Source organism: Gymnoscopelus braueri (genome assembly GCF_963280865.1).
Source record: "Gymnoscopelus braueri genome assembly, chromosome: 14".
NCBI classification, from domain to species: domain Eukaryota; kingdom Metazoa; phylum Chordata; class Actinopteri; order Myctophiformes; family Myctophidae; genus Gymnoscopelus; species Gymnoscopelus braueri.
This window is the reverse complement of record NC_137619.1, coordinates 9,907,985-9,928,007: the sequence shown is the minus strand read 5'-3', so window position 1 is coordinate 9,928,007 and position 20,023 is coordinate 9,907,985. Positions and strand designations below refer to the sequence as shown.

At 40.2% G+C, this 20,023-nt stretch overlaps 2 protein-coding genes across 2 annotated transcripts; both read right to left on the bottom strand.

The window, feature by feature from the left end:
* Window positions 1–3,304: 3,304 nt before the first annotated feature.
* Window positions 3,305–4,244, bottom strand: LOC308099981 (microfibril-associated glycoprotein 4-like; the record flags this gene model as incomplete). Its single annotated transcript, XM_080448883.1, has 1 exon — window positions 3,305–4,244. The coding sequence occupies one exon, from the start codon at window positions 4,242–4,244 to the stop codon at window positions 3,498–3,500; it is 747 nt and encodes a 248-aa protein (XP_080305009.1). The 3' UTR covers window positions 3,305–3,497.
* A 61-nt stretch (window positions 4,245–4,305) lies between these two features.
* On the bottom strand, window positions 4,306–14,293 carry LOC308099980 (microfibril-associated glycoprotein 4-like; the record flags this gene model as incomplete). The annotated part of the gene is made up of 3 exons (XM_080448882.1): window positions 4,306–4,319; window positions 8,834–9,440; window positions 14,222–14,293. The coding sequence occupies 3 exons, from the start codon at window positions 14,291–14,293 to the stop codon at window positions 4,306–4,308; spliced, it is 693 nt and encodes a 230-aa protein (XP_080305008.1).
* Window positions 14,294–20,023: the final 5,730 nt, after the last annotated feature.

The following is a 20,023-nucleotide window of genomic DNA, read 5'->3' as shown; positions in this document are numbered from 1 at the left end:
GAATAAGGCAGACTCTAGAGTCTGTCAGGGCCTACTCTTATTATCTATCCCGCACCCCAGCCCGGTGGGCTGGGGGGGCGCCCAGGGGTCATGAGGTCGTGGACCTATGGCCTGGGGTTCTTAGGTCACGTCCTGGGGGACGTGACCTGGGGCTGAGGGGCGTGCGGGGTTGTCGGGGTTGTGTGGCTCATTACCTCAAGGGGGGTTTATGAATCCCATAGTGAGTAGTAAACGGAGAACCGTGGTAAAACTAGAGGTTACGAATGTAACCCCGGTTTTAGTAGGTTCGGAGTTTACTACTCACCAGACACCCCTTTCTGTGCGCATTTGGCATGCAGAGAGGAGAATGTTAAGAGGAAGAGCCTACGTCACGGGGGAGCTTTATACTCCCGGGTCCTTCCGGACTCGTGACATACCCTTAGCCAATCAGTATTGGCGCCGGGAGCGTGTGTGTTGCTCTGTCTCATCGCCTGAGGGCGCTGATATCCCATAGTGAGTAGTAAACTCCGAACCTACTAAAACCGGGGTTACATTCGTAACCTCTAGTTTCTCTCCCTCCGGATCTAAAGAAAAAGAAACACATTATTTATGTTGAAGTATATATACTGACATAAAACATGTGTCTATCCCTACTGGTTTAGCTGTGTCACTATTAGGTTAGGCCAATGAGGCCACAATATCCAAACACACGCACGCACGCACGCACGCACGCACACGCACACACACACACACACACACACACACACACACACACACACACACACACACACACACAATTACAACAAGTAATACCTCAAAATGTACTTGAGTAAATGTAATGAGTTACTTTCCACCACTGCTCCACTGATTCCCATTGAAACAACAAGGTCCTGTTGATTCAAAACAAAGCAGTTTAAAAAAGAAAACGATGTCCAGTCCAGTACCTGTATGCATTGTCCGTCACTCGTATTGTCCGTCACTCACTAATATGATATGATTTCAGTACAAAAAATTGAAACAAATAGAGCCCAACAGGAAGCACATTCAAAAACTGATCTCCTCTGTCAGCAGCAACACCTGCTGTGAGCAGAGCTTGATTGGCACGATGAACCTGTGGCCATACCGCCCTCTAGTGGCAGAGTAATATAAAGTATAAATCACATAGTATTTTGTTTTTTGTCGCATTCCTAAGCCAATGATTTGATGCCCGGGTGTATTTCCGGTAGGAGACACAAAGAGTCTACTTTGTGTCTCCTACCGGATACATTAGCCGGTAGGAGACAGGAATCAAATTATTGGCTTAGGAATGCGACAAACACACAAATAAATCCATGGATTCAAAATAAATCATTTTTTGGGTGAACTACTCAAACACTGGTTTAAACAAAACAATTATATAAATGTAACACAATCATCATTCCATTTGCTATAAGCTGAGAAACAAGACAGAACATCTTGCATTCATTTACAATTATATGGCAACTGTAGGCTCTTACTGTGGAGCAGTGTTTTTTAAATAGGGGTATGACTACCCCTAGGGGTACACATAGGTACTATTTGAGGTTTCGAGGCCTATCAGGCTCGAAGCCTCTTTGAAACTGCCCTGTTTCTTCCGCCGTTTTTGCAGTTCTGGCCTAACCGTGTGGTCACTTTTTACGAAACGCAATATGGTAGAGGGCTATTTCAAAGGGCCAAGGCCCGAAACTCACAACCATCGGCCAAAGGGTGTTGCTGTAGCACTCAATTGAAATGCCAACTTTGAACAGGTACACCGTACAACTCATGCCCTGTTTGACCCACAGCATTTTTTCATAAATTGACGTCATACTTGATCATACTACAGCGTCACACATAAGCATCAAAAGTAGCAGATCTACTATTTTTGTTATTTTTTAATTTAAATCCTGAAAAGTATCAGTTTTGGACATATGAGGTTTCCACCTGACAGAAACGATATATGACTATTATGACTAAATACTATGACATGTTTTTATAATCTGCTACTTTTAAATGCCTCATTTAAAAAAAAATCCCCCTTAATCCATGCACCTTATGTACATTATCTGTCATTACGTCTAACTGCTTGATACCACTGCAATTTATCCACCACACACACCTTATATATGTAATGCACCGTATGTATATTTATTATGTATGTTTTTCTGTTTCTTCCTTTCCATATCTCTTTACAGCTTTCTTAAAACTGCAATGATGGGGTTTGTGCAACAAGTAATTTCACCCAGTTGTACCATCATTTTTTTTTCTTTTTTACTGAACACACCAATTATGTTCGTATAGAGAGACTCTGGACAAAGCTGGATGTACGGCGGTGGATTCTAACCCACAACTGGGATCTTTAAGTGAGCTAGGGTTGATGTGTGGATGTACTCAGATTCTCCCTCAGATGTCTCTGCTACAACAGGGAATGACGACACTCTTTATATTGTCACTCACTGATAGTATTGCTGTTCTGATGTGGTTCGAGATATTAAACATGGCAAATATGTATATTCATTATATGACATTAAGTAAAACATTATTACAATAAACTAAAAATCATTCCCACAATAGGAATGAAGTAGCTGTATACTATTGACCCTGTGCCTGTGGTGTAAAGTAACTAAGTACATGTACTCAAGTACACTTTTGAGGAATGTTTACTTAAATGTTTACTGGAGTATTTACCATTTTCAGTACTTTTACTTCTCAGAGGCAAATATTGTACTTTTACTCCACTACAATTATTTGAAAACTTTAGTTACCAGTTACTTTGCAGATATAAATGATTACATTATAAAACATACATTAACCACTTTAGCCCTATTTTATACATAGGCTATTTTCAAATATTTTAGTACTTTTACTTTTGGTACTTTAAGTACATTTTGACACCAATATTTTTGTACTTTTACTCAAGTAAATTGTGAGTACTTTTTCCACCACTGCCCTGTGCATATTTGTAACAGCAAGCTTATTCTGTAAAGGAGTCTCTCTGCATAACATACACTCTAAACACTTAGACCCTCTATATACTTATAAAACAAGCTACAATACAAAAGTATGGTAGTTATAATATGCTGTTCTTCTAAGCATAATAATGTAATTTGACCAACACGGAAAATACTTCATAAACCTTGTTATAAGTTGTTATGTATCATTATAAACATTAGTGTTATGAAGCCTTATAATGCATTGTAAATGTGATTATAAAGATAGACCCGACCTTTAAGTAAAGCATTACACAATACACCTTGCTTTGTCTTTGCATGCATCTCTTTATTCATGACGATGTTCACAACATCTTGGATTATGTATTCATTTAAAAGCCCTGACAGGTCACCACTGTAACAATATGTGATAATAATACAGATATCTACTGTATGAGTTTAGGATTAAACAGAGTCCCAAAGAGAGAAAAAAACCCAAATTAAAACCATGAAAAAGAGTAAATATTGCATCATGCCTTTTATACCACGGCTGTGCTTTTCTAAAATACATGCATGCGAACCTAAACATGTTTAAGGAACACGTCTGATCTTCATCGCTACAGCCTTCAGGGAGTAATAATAACCCTTCCAGCTGGACCAGACTACACCTGAGGAGTGGCGAGTCGTCTTTCCCCAATGGTAAACACCATTGGGATTAGCATGGGTACAGCCCCCGTACCAAAATGCACCGTAATGACTAATCGCACAGTTCGTGCTCGACGTGTCCTGATCTTTGTCAAAGGTTGAGAATTTCATTCCATTGCTACGATAGGTCAGTGAGTTTCCTGCTCCTCCATCCTGGAAGCCAGCAACCTGCAGCTTGTAGCCATCAGCCTCAGAACCCACAGAGAAAGAGGAGTAAGAGGCAAACACTGTGTTTCCCTCAAAGTCTTCCATGTCCACCCTCAGCTCATACTTTTTGTCCTTGGTAAGGACATGCATGTTCTCCAGTCCCAGCCAGTACTCGCCTGATGTGTCTCCAAACCCAGCTCGGTACTGAGCCCAGGGTCTGAAGAAGTTCAGAGTGCCGTCCACTCTTCTCTGGATGACCGTCCACCTCCCTCCATCTGTGTCCATGTCACAGTAGACCTTGGCAGGTGGAGTAGTGGGGTTGATGGTGTACACACCACTCGCTGTGGAGATTTTTTTGTAGATTTCGTCACAGTCCAGAACCAGCTTGTGATAACCATGATCATCATTGTTGTAGTCTTCCTCACAGTCATCAGGGGCGTACTGCAGGGACCAAAATTTAGCTCTGGGATTTGCACATTTGTACATAAATGGCGCGGCCGTTCCGGAATTTTCCCGAATTTCATGATCACCATTGTTGTAGTTTTCCTCACAGTCCAGATCCTGGTTGATTCCACAACGAGGAGCAGAGTGGACTGTTACAGCCAGAAACAGAACTGCAGCAACAAGTATCATCTTGAAGTCTTTGAGTTGTAGCTTGTTGTTCAGATCAAAGGACGTCTGAGTGTGTTGAGTGTATGTTCAGCTCCAGTAGAAGGTTCAATGCAGTCTGTGTGTGAGACCCTTCTCTTATAGTTAAGAATGGTGACGTATTGACACCAAAGAGATCGTATGATAGATAGAGGTACTCTGTCACCAGACCAGTCTGACCTGCCTATACATTTTAGTTACATAGTACACACACACACACACACACACACACACACACACACACACACACACACACACACACACACACACACACACACACACACACACACACACACACACACACACACACACACACACACACACACACAAACCAACCACATTATTCAAAGCATGCACTGCTCAAGGTGCGGCCATAGTTGAATGATTATAGAGCCCGCCTTGGAACCCAGAGGTCTCAGGTTCAATTCCAGGCCCTGCAGCAATTTGTCAAAGTGTCCCCGACCAAGATACTTTACCCCCAACTGCTCCCCGAGACACTGCCCCCTAGTGCCCACTGCTCCTGTCACTAAGGATGGGTTAAATGCAGATGCTGGTGTTTTCCAAAATATCCAGTGACAAATACCACAAAGGTGTGTAGACTACATTATTATTATTATTATTATTGTTCTGAATAAACATAAAAATGCATGACCGTCTGTCTAGGATTCTGTGTAAACAGTCTGTCAGTAATAAAGCTATGCACGATTATGCATTATGTGAATTCATATTTTGAATAAGAGCTTGGTGAAAAGGAAAACATCCTTCAACTCGTTAAAACCGGCATATAGATAAGCATCTGTGTCATTTTAACGATTTTATCGTTGGCTATTACAAAATAGCAGATATACAAGCTCACAGCGCGTCACTTCGTGCCACGCTGTGAGCTTGTATATCTGCTATTATTAACATATTTGAAATTTTGATATATATTCTTTAACACAAATCTTCTCTTCTGGTGGTCCCTGGCACAAAACATTTTCAGATGGGGGGTCCACATCCAAATACATATAATTATGGGGGTCCTTGGCACGCGAACATGTTTGAGAACTATAGGGTTAATAGTTCCTGGCAACACAACATGTTTACTATATTTAATGAACGTCCTTACTGGAAACTAGCTGCTGTGTTTGGAATGTGAACTGACAGAGGATTCCTGTAGACTGACAGGAAACAGGATTGACAGCTCATCATGTTGCATTGTGACTCGTGAGTTTGCAGATCGTCAATGTTTCGGCGAAGATACAAAGTACAGACCCCTGAGAACTCCGGTCAACCAAGTATAGAGGGTTAAATTGTTAAGAACGTATAGATATTTACTTTGAAAATTGGAAAATCAAAGCACAGTGCCAGAACCGGCTATGTCTGTTGTGGCCACCTTGCAACACACACACACACACAAACACACAAACACACACACACACACACACACACACACACACACACACACACACACACACACACACACACACACACACACACACACACACACACACACACACACACACACACACACACAGAAATGTGTGCAGAAATGTGAAGGTCAGGATTGATGTCAGAATGTTAAAGGAGGATTTCACTTTAAAACAACACTAGGTTCAATATTTAGATTTTTCTTATTAATTTGATCAGACACTGTAACCGAAATACATTACATATATATGCATTTGACCTGAATAACCAATAAAACAATGATACTGACAGCAGATTGTTTCATCCATCTGTAAATGATTTATTTAAAAAGAAACATGCTTTTTCATTTGCTAAGCTGGAACAAAATACTTTTAAACAGTGTTCCCACACTGCGCACACACAACATGTGGGGGGTCTCAGCTTAATTCAGTCAGATGTAAGAAGGGGGGCTTTAAAGGAGGAGTTCACCCAAAAAATGATTTATTTTCTATCAATTGCACACCCCATGAAGCCTTGAATACATGGATTTATTTTGTTTTTTGTCGCATTCCTAAGCCAATGCCCGGGTGTATTTCCGGTAGGAGATACAAAGAGTCTACTTTGTGTCTCCTACCGGATACATTAGCCGGTAGGAGACAGGAATCAAATTATTGGCTTAGGAATGCGACAAACACACAAATAAATCCATGGATTCAAGGCTTCATGGGGTGTGCAATTGATAGAAAATAAATATTTTTTTGGGTGAACTACTCCTTTAAGAAAAAAAACACTGGTTTAAACAAAACAGTTATATAAATGTAACACAATCATCATTCCATTTGCTATAAGCTGAGAAACATGACAGAAAATCTTGCATTCATTTACAATTATATGACAACTGTAGGCTCTTACTGTGGAGCAGTGTTTTTTAAATAGGGGTATGACTACCCCTAGGGGTACACATAGGTACTATTTGAGGTTTCGAGGCCTATCAGGCTCGAAGCCTCTTTGAAACTGCCCTGTTTCTTCCGCCGTTTTTGCAGTTCTGGCCTAACCGTGTGGTCACTTTTTACGAAACGCAATATGGTAGAGGGCTATGCCAAAGGGCCAAGGCCCGAAACTCACAACCATCGGCCAAAGGGTGGCGCTGTAGCACTCAATTGAAATGCCAACTTTGAACAGGTACACCGTACAACTCATGCCCTGTTTGACCCACAGCCATGAACTTTTTGTGTTTTTTTCATAAATTGACGTCATACTTGATCATACTACAGCGTCACACATAAGCATCAAAAGTAGCAGATCTACTATTTTTGTTATTTTTTAATTTAAATCCTGAAAAGTATCAGTTTTGGACATATGAGGTTTCCACCTGACAGAAACGATATATGACTATTATGACTAAATACTATGACATGTTTTTATAATCTGCTACTTTTAAATGCCTCATTTAAAAAAAAATCCCCCTTAATCCATGCACCTTATGTACATTATCTGTCATTACGTCTAACTGCTTGATACCACTGCAATTTATCCACCACACACACCTTATATATGTAATGCACCGTATGTATATTTATTATGTATGTTTTTCTGTTTCTTCCTTTCCATATCTCTTTACAGCTTTCTTAAAACTGCAATGATGGGGTTTGTGCAACAAGTAATTTCACCCAGTTGTACCATCATTTTTTTTTCTTTTTTACTGAACACACCAATTATGTTCGTATAGAGAGACTCTGGACAAAGCTGGATGTACGGCGGTGGATTCTAACCCACAACTGGGATCTTTAAGTGAGCTAGGGTTGATGTGTGGATGTACTCAGATTCTCCCTCAGATGTCTCTGCTACAACAGGGAATGACGACACTCTTTATATTGTCACTCACTGATAGTATTGCTGTTCTGATGTGGTTCGAGATATTAAACATGGCAAATATGTATATTCATTATATGACATTAAGTAAAACATTATTACAATAAACTAAAAATCATTCCCACAATAGGAATGAAGTAGCTGTATACTATTGACCCTGTGCCTGTGGTGTAAAGTAACTAAGTACATGTACTCAAGTACACTTTTGAGGAATGTTTACTTAAATGTTTACTGGAGTATTTACCATTTTCAGTACTTTTACTTCTCAGAGGCAAATATTGTACTTTTACTCCACTACAATTATTTGAAAACTTTAGTTACCAGTTACTTTGCAGATATAAATGATTACATTATAAAACATACATTAACCACTTTAGCCCTATTTTATACATAGGCTATTTTCAAATATTTTAGTACTTTTACTTTTGGTACTTTAAGTACATTTTGACACCAATATTTTTGTACTTTTACTCAAGTAAATTGTGAGTACTTTTTCCACCACTGCCCTGTGCATATTTGTAACAGCAAGCTTATTCTGTAAAGGAGTCTCTCTGCATAACATACACTCTAAACACTTAGACCCTCTATATACTTATAAAACAAGCTACAATACAAAAGTATGGTAGTTATAATATGCTGTTCTTCTAAGCATAATAATGTAATTTGACCAACACGGAAAATACTTCATAAACCTTGTTATAAGTTGTTATGTATCATTATAAACATTAGTGTTATGAAGCCTTATAATGCATTGTAAATGTGATTATAAAGATAGACCCGACCTTTAAGTAAAGCATTACACAATACACCTTGCTTTGTCTTTGCATGCATCTCTTTATTCATGACGATGTTCACAACATCTTGGATTATGTATTCATTTAAAAGCCCTGACAGGTCACCACTGTAACAATATGTGATAATAATAGAGATATCTACTGTATGAGTTTAGGACTAAACAGAGTCCCAAAGAGAGAAAAAAACCCAAATTAAAACCATGAAAAAGAGTTAATATTGCATCATGCCTTTTATACCACGGCTGTGCTTTTCTAAAATACATGCATGCGAACCTAAACATGTTTAAGGAACACGTCTGATCTTCATCGCTACAGCCTTCAGGGAGTAAGAATAACCCTTCCAGTAGACCCAGAATACACCTGTTACATCACCTGGGGCGTGAGGCGTCTTTCCCCAAAGGTAAACACCATTGGGATTAGCATAGGTACAGCCCCTGTACCAAAATGCACTGTAACAATCAATTGCACAGTTGATGCCGCTCCACGTGTCCTGATCTTTGTCAAAGGTTGTGAATTTCATTCCATTGTTATAGGTCAGTGCGTTTCCTGCTCCTCCATCCTTGAAGCCAGCAACCTGCAGCTTGTAGCCATCAGCCTCAGAACCCACAGAGAAAGAGGAGTAAGAGGCAAACACTGTGTTTCCCTCAAAGTCTTCCATGTCCACCCTCAGCTCATACTTTTTGTCCTTGGTAAGGACATGCATGTTCTCCAGTCCCAGCCAGTACTCGCCTGATGCGTCTCCAAACCCAGCTCGGTACTGAGCCCAGGGTCTGAAGAAGTTCAGAGTGCCGTCCACTCTTCTCTGGATGACCGTCCACTTCCCTCCATCTGTGTCCATGTCACAGTAGACCTTGGCAGGTGGAGTAGTGGGGTTGATGGTGTACACACCACTCGCTGTGGAGACTTCGTCACAGTCCAGAACCAGGTCGTGATCATCCAGGTCGTGATCATCATTGTCACAGTCCAGATCAGTGTCGTACTGGGACCAAAATTTAGCTCTGGGATTTACACATTTGTACATAAATGGCGCGGCCGTTCCGGAATTTTCCCGAATTTCATGATCACCATTGTTGTAGTTTTCCTCACAGTCCAGATCCTGGTTGATTCCACAACGAGGAGCAGAGTGGACTGTTACAGCCAGAAACAGAACTGCAGCAACAAGTATCATCTTGAAGTCTTTGAGTTGTAGCTTGTTGTTCAGATCAAAGGACGTCTGAGTGTGTTGAGTGTATGTTCAGCTCCAGTAGAAGGTTCAATGCAGTCTGTGTGTGAGACCCTTCTCTTATAGTTAAGAATGGTGACGTATTGACACCAAAGAGATCGTATGATAGATAGAGGTACTCTGTCACCAGACCAGTCTGACCTGCCTATACATTTTAGTTACATAGTACACACACACACACACACACACACACACACACACACACACACACACACACACACACACACACACACACACACACACACACACACACACACACACACACCAACCAACCAACCAACCAACCAACCAACCACATTATTCAAAGCATGCACTGCTCAAGGTGCGGCCATAGTTGAATGATTATAGAGCCCGCCTTGGAACCCAGAGGTCTCAGGTTCAATTCCAGGCCCTACAGCAATGTGTCAAAGTGTCCCTGACCAAGATACTTTACCCCCAACTGCTCCCCGAGACACTGCCCCCTAGTGCCCACTGCTCCTGTCACTAAGGATGGGTTAAATGCAGATGCTGGTGTTTTCCAAAATATCCAGTGACAAATACCACAAAGGTGTGTGGACTACATTATTATTATTATTATTATTGTTCTGAATAAACATAAAAATGCATGACCGTCTGTCTAGTATTCTGTGTAAACAGTCTGTCAGTAATAAAGCTATGCACGATTATGCATTATGTGAATTCATATTTTGAATAAGAGCTTGGTGAAAAGGAAAACATCCTTCAACTCGTTAAAACCGGATAAGCATCTGTGTCATTTTAACGATTTTATCGTTGGCTATTACAAAATAGCAGATATACAAGCTCACAGCGCGTCACTTCGTGCCACGCTGTGAGCTTGTATATCTGCTATTATTGAACATTTTTGAAATTTTGATATATATTCTTTAACACAAATCTTCTCTTCTGGTGGTCCCTGGCACAAAACATTTTCAGATGGGGGGTCCACGTCCAAATACATATAATTATGGGGGTCCTTTATTATATCATAACTTCAGCGACAGCAGTGGATTAAAGTTACCATGGAAATGTCATGATCATATAATGATCATGAAACTTTGGTCGTTAAGGTCAGGTGTAGTTGTGGAAAAGCAGTGGTGTAAAGTAACTAAGTACGCCTACATGTACTCAAGTACCACCCGTGGAGTGCCATAAACGTAATATCACATTAAAAAAAAAAAAAATCCACAAGGGGCGCTCTTACGCAACTTAGGAATGATCCTACAACCCTTTAACACATTGAGTGCCAGAGGTTTTTAAAAACAGGGTACAGCCAGTGCCAGCGTTTTTTACCGGCGATCTTTTTATAGGTGAAGAAGCCACATCGAGGACCTGGATGTAAATTAAAGGTGTCTGGGCGATGGCCAAGGGTCCCGTCTAACGACTGGAACAATAACATTTCTACCGCCATCCGCCATTGCAGAGAGATCGCCCGTCGAAAATGGCTTGTTTTGACCACAGTAAAAAGACATGGTAAATGGTGCATTTATATAGCGCTTTTATCCAAAGCGCTCGGAGATATGGACCTTTTTCTCAAGATCCCATCATTGGGGCGGATGCGCGTTTTTTTGGGATGACGTCACATCCGTCCATTCCCTTTTAATACAAGTTGCATCATCCCAGACTACATTTCAACACCGTGACATATACTGTACAGTAAATGTGACAAAATCGTTCATCTTAAGCATCTCTGGTGGTTCAGTGTGACAGGGATAAGAATGGCTGTCTACCAGCCCATCCATGCTATTGTAGGATAGTCAAACTGAGACCGTTTATATAACCGCTACCAACACATACAAATAAATGGAAGGTCATTTTTTTTTGTGTGTGTGTTTTAACCCATTTAGACCTGAGGCCGATTCTAAAAGCGCCTTTTAAATCCTGACCTAAGTTTTCTGAAAAAAATTCAAATATGTATTAAAAAACTATGCTATACTTTTGCTATATACTGTACATAGCAACAAGAACCCCAAAAGGGGTTCCCGTCTTGAAAGGTATAGTTACAAATAGGGGTTCCCGCCCAAAATGGGTTAACAGAAACCGCTACTTTCACCGGGGGAAATTACTGTGGCGATTTGACAGGTTTCATGCGTTAAATCACAGTGAAATGTGAATCGATCCCTATCTGCTGGTCTGTGTGTGCAGACGGTTTCATGAAAAATGGCTCACTCAAGACCGGGGTCCACATTTTCCTCCTGTCCCCCTTTTTGTTTGTGCTGAGGTAAAACATTGCCCACGGCATTCGTTGGCTGACGAAGGTTGTAGATTATTGTCACGCAATATGACACGTAGACTCAATTCGACTCGACTCGCACAGTCTGACAAAGTAGGCTAGATGATAAAGATTTAACCTTCCCCCTTTTCGTCTTTCTGTCAATTCCCAGTTGCCCTTTGTTACTGTTAGTACAGCGGTTGTTACGAGTGTGAGTATTGTGTGACTGTGTGGCAGTGTGTGTGTGGGTTTTGTGTCAGGGCATGTGTGGGATTGTGTGTGAGTTTTGAGTGTTCACTTCCAGGTGCTGACCATCACCTGATTGCTGGCTGCCAATCACCCTAGCTCCTGGTGATGGGGTGGAGAAGACTGGAGAAGACTATTTAAGATCTGTGAACACCTGTGGTCTTTGGCAGCACTTTCAGTAGTGCTGTCCAGAGCCTTCTATTAGAGAGTTGCGCCAATGAGGGGTCAGAAACAGCGTCGGTCACGTGGTTCATGTAGCTGGAAATAGTGACAAGGAGCCGTCGACTTCAATGCATTCCATGAACTTCAGGATTTGTCACTATTTTCCAATGTATGTGTATGTAGAAGACCTGGCCCGAAGAAGTGAACGGAGTTGGCGTAACTCTCTAATAGATGGCACTGGTGCTGTCCACCCACACACACTTGGTGTTCTTTGTATTAGTATTTAAAGGGCAAGACCACTTTGGTAGAGGTTTGGGTTGCGTAGTTACCTTGCCATGATGTAACTCCAAAGGTGGACAAGAAATCTAAAATAATTGCTCGATTGATTAGAAATTGATCATTCAAAATATGCTCCTCATTGACTTACAGTACATTGTACAGTGAAACAGCTCTCTAAGTCACTCATTTAGCACGTAAACGAACACAAACAACGCTGATACAGACAATATAGAACATCACCAAACCCAGCACTTTTTTAAACATTTTTATTTAAAAAAAAACAGTACTGGGTTTGGTGATGTTCTATATCGTCTGAATCAACTTTGTTTGTGTTTGTTTACGTGCTAAAAGAGTGACTTTGAGAGCTGTTTTACCGTACAATTCAAGTCAATGAGGAGCATATTTTGAATTATCAATTTCTAATCAATCAAGCAATTATTTTGTATTTCTTGTCCACCTTTGGAGTTACATCATAGCAAGGTAACACAAGCCAAACCTCTACCAAAGTGTTCTTGCCCTTTAAGTTACTGTATTTTGAGTCCTTAAAGGAGTAGTTCACCCCAAAAAATACTTATTTTCTATCAATTGCACACCCCATGAAGCCTTGAATCCATGGATTTATTTTAGTTTTTGTCGCATTCCTAAGCTAATAATTTGATTCCCGTCTCCTACCGGCTAATGTATCCGGTAGGAGACACAAAGTAGATTATTTGTGTCTCCTACCGGAAATACACCCGGTCATCACATTATTGGCTTAGGAATGCCACAAAAACAAATAAATATCCCTGAATTCAAGGCTTCATGGGGTGTGCAATTGATAGAAAATAGGTCATTTTTTGGGTGAACTCCTCCTTTAAGTCATTTTGTTATATGTGATCCCTACTGGTAAAAGCTTCCCCAAGTCGCGTTTGTGGAAACAGAGGAAAATGGGAATTTAACTGTGTTTTTCGGGGTTTTTTTCATATTAACACAGTTCGAATGTTGAAGGTTTCTATTGCAAAATATAGTCGTGGGAGAATCATTAAATGGTTACATTTGTAGGGCAAAGTAGGCTCTACTAGGCTGCTTTTGAGCGAGTCTCTGTGTTACTTTGGGGGGTGGAGAGACACATGGCCGAGATTTGCATAGTGGTTTCGAATGGTCATGGCTTGGCATTGTTCTCCGGTTTCTCTCTCTAGTACAGCCCCCATAAGTGTTTATGTTAGTAACGTTTCATTAATGTTGCTACGGGGTCCCCAATCAATTGAGTAGTAGTCTAATTTCACTATTCAATTCACTGGAAATTATTACAATGCTAAATATGTATTTGTTATAGGTTTCAATATCACCAGCATGCATCTCTTCCTTGTGTAAATATCTTGGCATAACCATCCAGTGGATTAGAATAATAACACAACTGTTACAATCTCTTATTTCTACAGGAAATCACCTTTCACATGCCAACTGACAAAATGAGAGAAGAAGCCGTAAGTAATCTATTTGTTGATTATGGAGCATTCAGAATGGTCCATGCAGGCCTTTTATGTTCTTTTTGTTCAACTAAGACACATTTTATTTGTCCTACTTGACAAAACTGCAGTACCCTGACCAGGTCCTGTCATTTGTCCCATAGTGTAACTGCAGCGGTGCCTTTGCCTTTCACCTGAAGAATTTTGTCAAAGAACTGTCTGTAAAGACGAGGCTGGACAGTGATCTTCTCACGAGCCTGAGGCATAATGCCAAAACTCTCTCTAAACATCATCAACTGGTTAGTGATACATTTTCTCCTTCTGAATTTAGAACGCTGTTCTGACACCTAACCCCTTGAAACTCATGACTGATTGATTCGCACATCACCAGCCTTTCTGTCAACCAGCCACACTTTTGTGGCTGATGTTCAAACTGTTGCCAGTAAACTCAACTCTAAGTACAAGTCATTCTCTCCGTCTTTTTTTTTTCAAAGGGGGAAAACGCGTGCACAAGTATCGTTAAGAAGTGCAAATTGAGCACCATGGTGGATGCTTACAAAATCTTCCTTCAGAAAATGAATGAGGACGAATGCGTAAGTAGCCCTGGCGTCAACATGCTGCTCCCATTCTCACCACTTACACATACAAGACAACAAACATGTGGTACTTTGTATTGCCATTTATGACACATTTTCGAGTCAAATAGCTTATAGTTTTCATAAATGTTTTGTGCTCAGTGTTGTTCCCAGACAGTGGTTATTGTTACTGATTTGATCACTGTTTTTCCCTGCAGAGCACGACAGTTTAAGGAAGGGGGAGATGAGAAGTTCTGTCCATGCACCTGTGATCCCTAATGGAGACCCTGTTTCCATGTTTTTACTTTATAAAATGAAGATGACACATAAATGTATGACTGTGCTGGATATAAATAGAGTATGTATTTTTGTATAAACCCATAAGTATATATTTTATTTATATATATTCTAATTGGATTTCATGGAAGTTCAGGGAATGTATTTATTGTTTTATCTATTTATTTTTGTAGCTGGATGTCCATTTATTTATTTAGTTATGTATTGATGATTGTTGAACATGTTCGAAAAGTAATATCAGTGAAATCAATGTTATTTCTGCACAGAACCACTTTGCTGTTGATTTCAAATAAAACACCTGTTCATAATTATATCTGTGTGCTTTTGCAAATTCTCCATGAGACAGACTTGTGAACAACAAAGTGACTGTTTGCTTTATAGACACCAGAAGGAAGAAACACACAGTAGCTCAACATTCAATACAGTCCCCTCACTTTACACACACAAAAGCAAGGTGTTGGACCTAGTTTAGTTGTTTTTTTGGCTCTATTTTCTCCGCCAGGCCGAAAGGCATGGCCGAGACTATGTTTTGTACCATGTCCGTCCGTCCGTCCGTCCATCCATGTAGACCTTGTATTGTGAATTTGTACTTCCATGTACTGTTGTTCTCATGTCTTACTAAATAAAGTACATCAATCAATCAATCAATCAATCAATCAATCAATCAATCAATGTCTCGTCTGTGATCAGCTAATCTCCGGCACCGTTGACTTGATCGTAGCGAAACTATGCACACACACTCCCTGGATGCCAAAGCAGAACCTCTGCCCCAATATCTTCCAATGGGCCATTATAGCGCCACCAGGAGGCCATTTTTTGCAAAGATTTTTTTTGACAGTGTACAGATTTTGTCCAAACATCACGCAAATCGATACACAGTATCTCTATAGTCAATAGAGAATTCCGAACATTGCTGGCTCAATAACCTACCTGACCTGGCGGAGACCTGTGCTCCGAGGAGCACTTTTTCTAGTTTAATAACGTTTTTTCTCTAGTAGTCTTTGAGTACTTTAATGAGCGCTATATAAGTCTGATGTATTGTCATTATTAAATATTGTACAGACCAACGTTTTGTGTCTTAATTTGGGATAATCGAGCTGTAGACTGGTTTACTGGTAGGGAGTTCTCACAGTGGAGCTGACCACCATTCCATTGTGAAAGAAGTTTGCAAACAAGTTTGTAAGTCTTATAGCAGATCAAATCTGAAATGCTTGCCCACTTTCAAACGAAAAAAAAAAAGATATAATTCAAGTCAGCGAGAATCATTTGGATAATACTTTTTATATAGTTGTGTATGTGTTTTATCTGGATCGTGAGTCCATATTAACCACTTAAGCCGCCCTACGGTAGGCTGTACCTGTATACTTAGTTGTATGACAAATAGTGAAAATAGCAGACCTCTCACCCATCCTCAACCACTCAAACATGCATGCAGAAAACCCACAACCCTGCAGTTATAAATAGAACACAGACACACACACAGACACCCGAATATCTCTATCTATCAGCTCCCCCCCCACACACACACACACACACACACACAGTATGCAATTTCCCCCATATGAACCGCAATCCCACACAAGGAGAGAATGATGAATATAGTATTTCAGGTTAATTCACCAATGCTCCATGCATCTGTGCCAGAACTACTTGTCACTGGTCACCAGCCATGGACTTAGGAAGGTTTTGGACACAAATGATGATTATCTTCCAGTCGTGTCCTGTCCTACAATTAAGAGATTCTGCTGTCATGGACATTAATATGTGATCTTTCCCTCGACACCCCTTTAATTTTTACACCTGCGTACTCATCTGTTTGCTTTGATGGTATCAAAACACCAGCTTCCATGATGACAACTGCAAACACCACCAGACCGAAAACAAACTTTTTGAACAGCAACTTTGAAGATTCAAGATCAGAAGATTCAAGCAGATTATTCATCACACATTTTGGAGGCAGGGGGATACACACATTTTTAATTTATTTATTTTATTATTAAGTTTGGTGTAAATTATTCAAGTCACTCAGGGTCGTCAAGCTATTCACCACCACACCACATTGCTCAGTCAACAGTGCTCATTAAAGATCTTACTGTTTTATCTCTCTCTTTTTAAAACATGCTTAGCTGTACCTCACCCCACCAGGGGACAGTTCTGTATTGTAATTTGAATAAATTTTTTCTTCAGGACCATCAAGCAGGGGTCATCAACATGCCGGCTTGCGATGGACATTGTGTGTGTGTGTGTGTGTGTGTGTGTGTGTGTGTGTGTGTGCGTGTGCGTGTGCGTGTGCGTGTACGTGTGTGTGTGTGTGTGTGTGTGTGTGTGTGTGTGTGTGTGTGTGTGTGTGTGCGTGTGCGTGCGCGTGCGTGTGCGTGCGTGTGTGTGTGTGTGTGTGTAAAAGAAGAAGAGTTTTACCTTAGCTGTCACAACTCATTGTCTCTCTGTTTTGGGTTTGCATTTTGAATACAGACAGTCTCTCCAGACACAGGAATGCTTGTGTCCCTTCAGTGGGGACACCATGCCGTGGTTCCTGAATGCAGTTTTCTACATAGCCTGTTCATCAACACAGGTCCTTTTGGTGCAACCCCCATCTGAAAATGTTTCGTGCCATTGTATTATGAGGTGTTTCTAAAGTGTAGTTGTTTATTTGGGCTTGTTTCTGAAGTGTATTTGCTTATTTTCAATCTCTGGCTCCGTTGGCTTGATCGCAGCGAAACTGTGCACACACACTCCCTGGATGCCAATTATTGGCTAAAAATGTCTTCCAAAGTTTGCAGGAGTGCTCCGTTTTGAACAAAATGCCACAAATTATGAACACAGCTTGCAATTTCCGTGACATTTTGCACGCACATTCTCACTAGGCAGAGGAAGAAATGCCACTAGAACATTTTCAAATCAGCCTCATGGTGGCGCTATAACAGGCCGATTCGTGTTTTTACCTATAACTGCACCGATCTGTGCACAACTTTGTATGCGCACTCCCTAGAGGCCAAGGAAAAACCTTTGCCCTGCATTTTTCACATCTGCCTTTTATAGCGCCACCAGGAGGCCAACTTATATAAAACACATTTTTGGATATTACTCCTTCAGATGTTGTTCAAATTTCACGCAAATCGGTACACATGATCTCTATAGTCATGTGATCAAGATGGATTTGTTAGATTTTTCGTATTCCATCCTCATTGGCTAAGATTGACATCTAAAGTTTGCAGGAGTGGCCCGTTTTGAACAAGCAGCGTCCGATTGCGGTGAAACTTTGCACGCACATTCACACTATGTTGAGGAACAAATGCCACCCTTTCAACATTGCCCTATTATAGCGCCGGAGGCCGATTATTATTACTTTTTTAATATTACTCACATTTTTGCTAAACACATTTTTTGACAGTACTCCTACAGATTTAGTTTTTTGACATTTTACTACAGACGAGAGGCTATGCAGCCTGTACGCAATTGGCTCGAAAGTCCCATAGCCTTAAGGGGAACTCCTTCAAGGCTATGAATCAGAGGACCACCATAACTCTGGGTCCATTTGGTATATTTGTAAACTCTCAGAGTTACAGACTTCTAAGGGTCCATTTGGAACCCCCTATAGCGATCGTTAAAGGGAACCGTTCTTCAGGACCATCAAGCAGGGGTCATCAACATGCCTGTAGATCATTTATTTTCACAATGTTGGCCTCTTTTTGTGTAGGCTATATTTGACAATTTGGCCAATTTGGTGTTAAAAATGTCTTAAAAGTCATTGTAACTTTGGAAATGTGCAGATATCCTTTATACACTTATACTGTATGTTGGTTTATTTACCGTTGAGTGATAAAACAATGTTGCACATTAAGCTAATCATCTGGGGACCCCCTAAAAAAATGTGGGACCCCCAGGAATATGATACAGACAACACACATACAGGGAACTAACAAAAAATAAAATCTGTCACGATTACAAAATTGATGATGAATTAATTGTCTTAAGATTATTGCGATCAACGATTTAATTGTGTTTTTTGGCATTGAACATTGGAACATTATGTTTGCCTTTTAGGCTTCGTAATCAAAATTGGCACAGGGCAGCAGACATGACAAATAGTAATACAAAGAAACATATTTAATAATGTTATACTTGCAAATAATTTACAAGCTACATGTATCTACACACATCCACATGTAAACTTGTAGATCTGCTAATTCTGCTATTTTTGTAAAAAAAAAGTTTGAAAATGTTCACAACGCATCGTGAGCTTGTAAATCTGGAATCGCCCCCCCCCCCCCCAACAGCAGATAAAACACTACAGTAAGTCTTCAGTGTTATTATATATTATAGAACAGCAGATAAAACACTACAGTAAGTCTTCAGTGTTATTATATATTATAGAACAGCAGATAAAACACTACAGTAAGTCTTCAGTGTTATTATATATTATAGAACAGCAGATAAAACACTACAGTAAGTCTTCAGTGTTATTATAGATTATAGAACAGCAGATAAAACACTACAGTAAGTCTCAGTGTTATTATAGATTATAGAACAGCAGATAAAACGCACCATGTTGAGTTTAGAGTCTTTAAACACACAACTCATTGTAATAATGAATGATTATCTGTCATAACACAGATAAAGGTCCAAAGCAATCTGGAAGAAGAACTGGTACATTCATAAACTATAGACTGCACTGCATCCAAACTACAAGCTGGCTGTTGTTTAGCTTGCTGATCTGTTATTTTTGGCCAGAGATGGAAGAAGTTCTCACATTTTGTACTTGAATAAAAGTATCAACACCACAATGTAGAAATACTCTTGTTACAAGTAAAACTCTGGTATTCATAATTTACTTTAGTAAAAGTACAAACGTATTGGCATCAAAATATACTTAAAGCACCAAGAGTAAAAGTACTCATTATGCAGAATGTCCCATTTCAAGTTTTCAAAATATATAAATATATGCAAATCTTTTGAAAATAGCTGAGATCTACAAGCTCACAGCTCGTTGCGATGCGAGCTTGTAGATCTGCTATATAGGAACGTGTCACTCCTTTTGAACAGAGTTTTGTTTTACTGTTTCAGGAAGAGCTGGATGCGCTGGTGGATTAACTGTGTGTGGAGGCCATCGACAAGATACTGAGG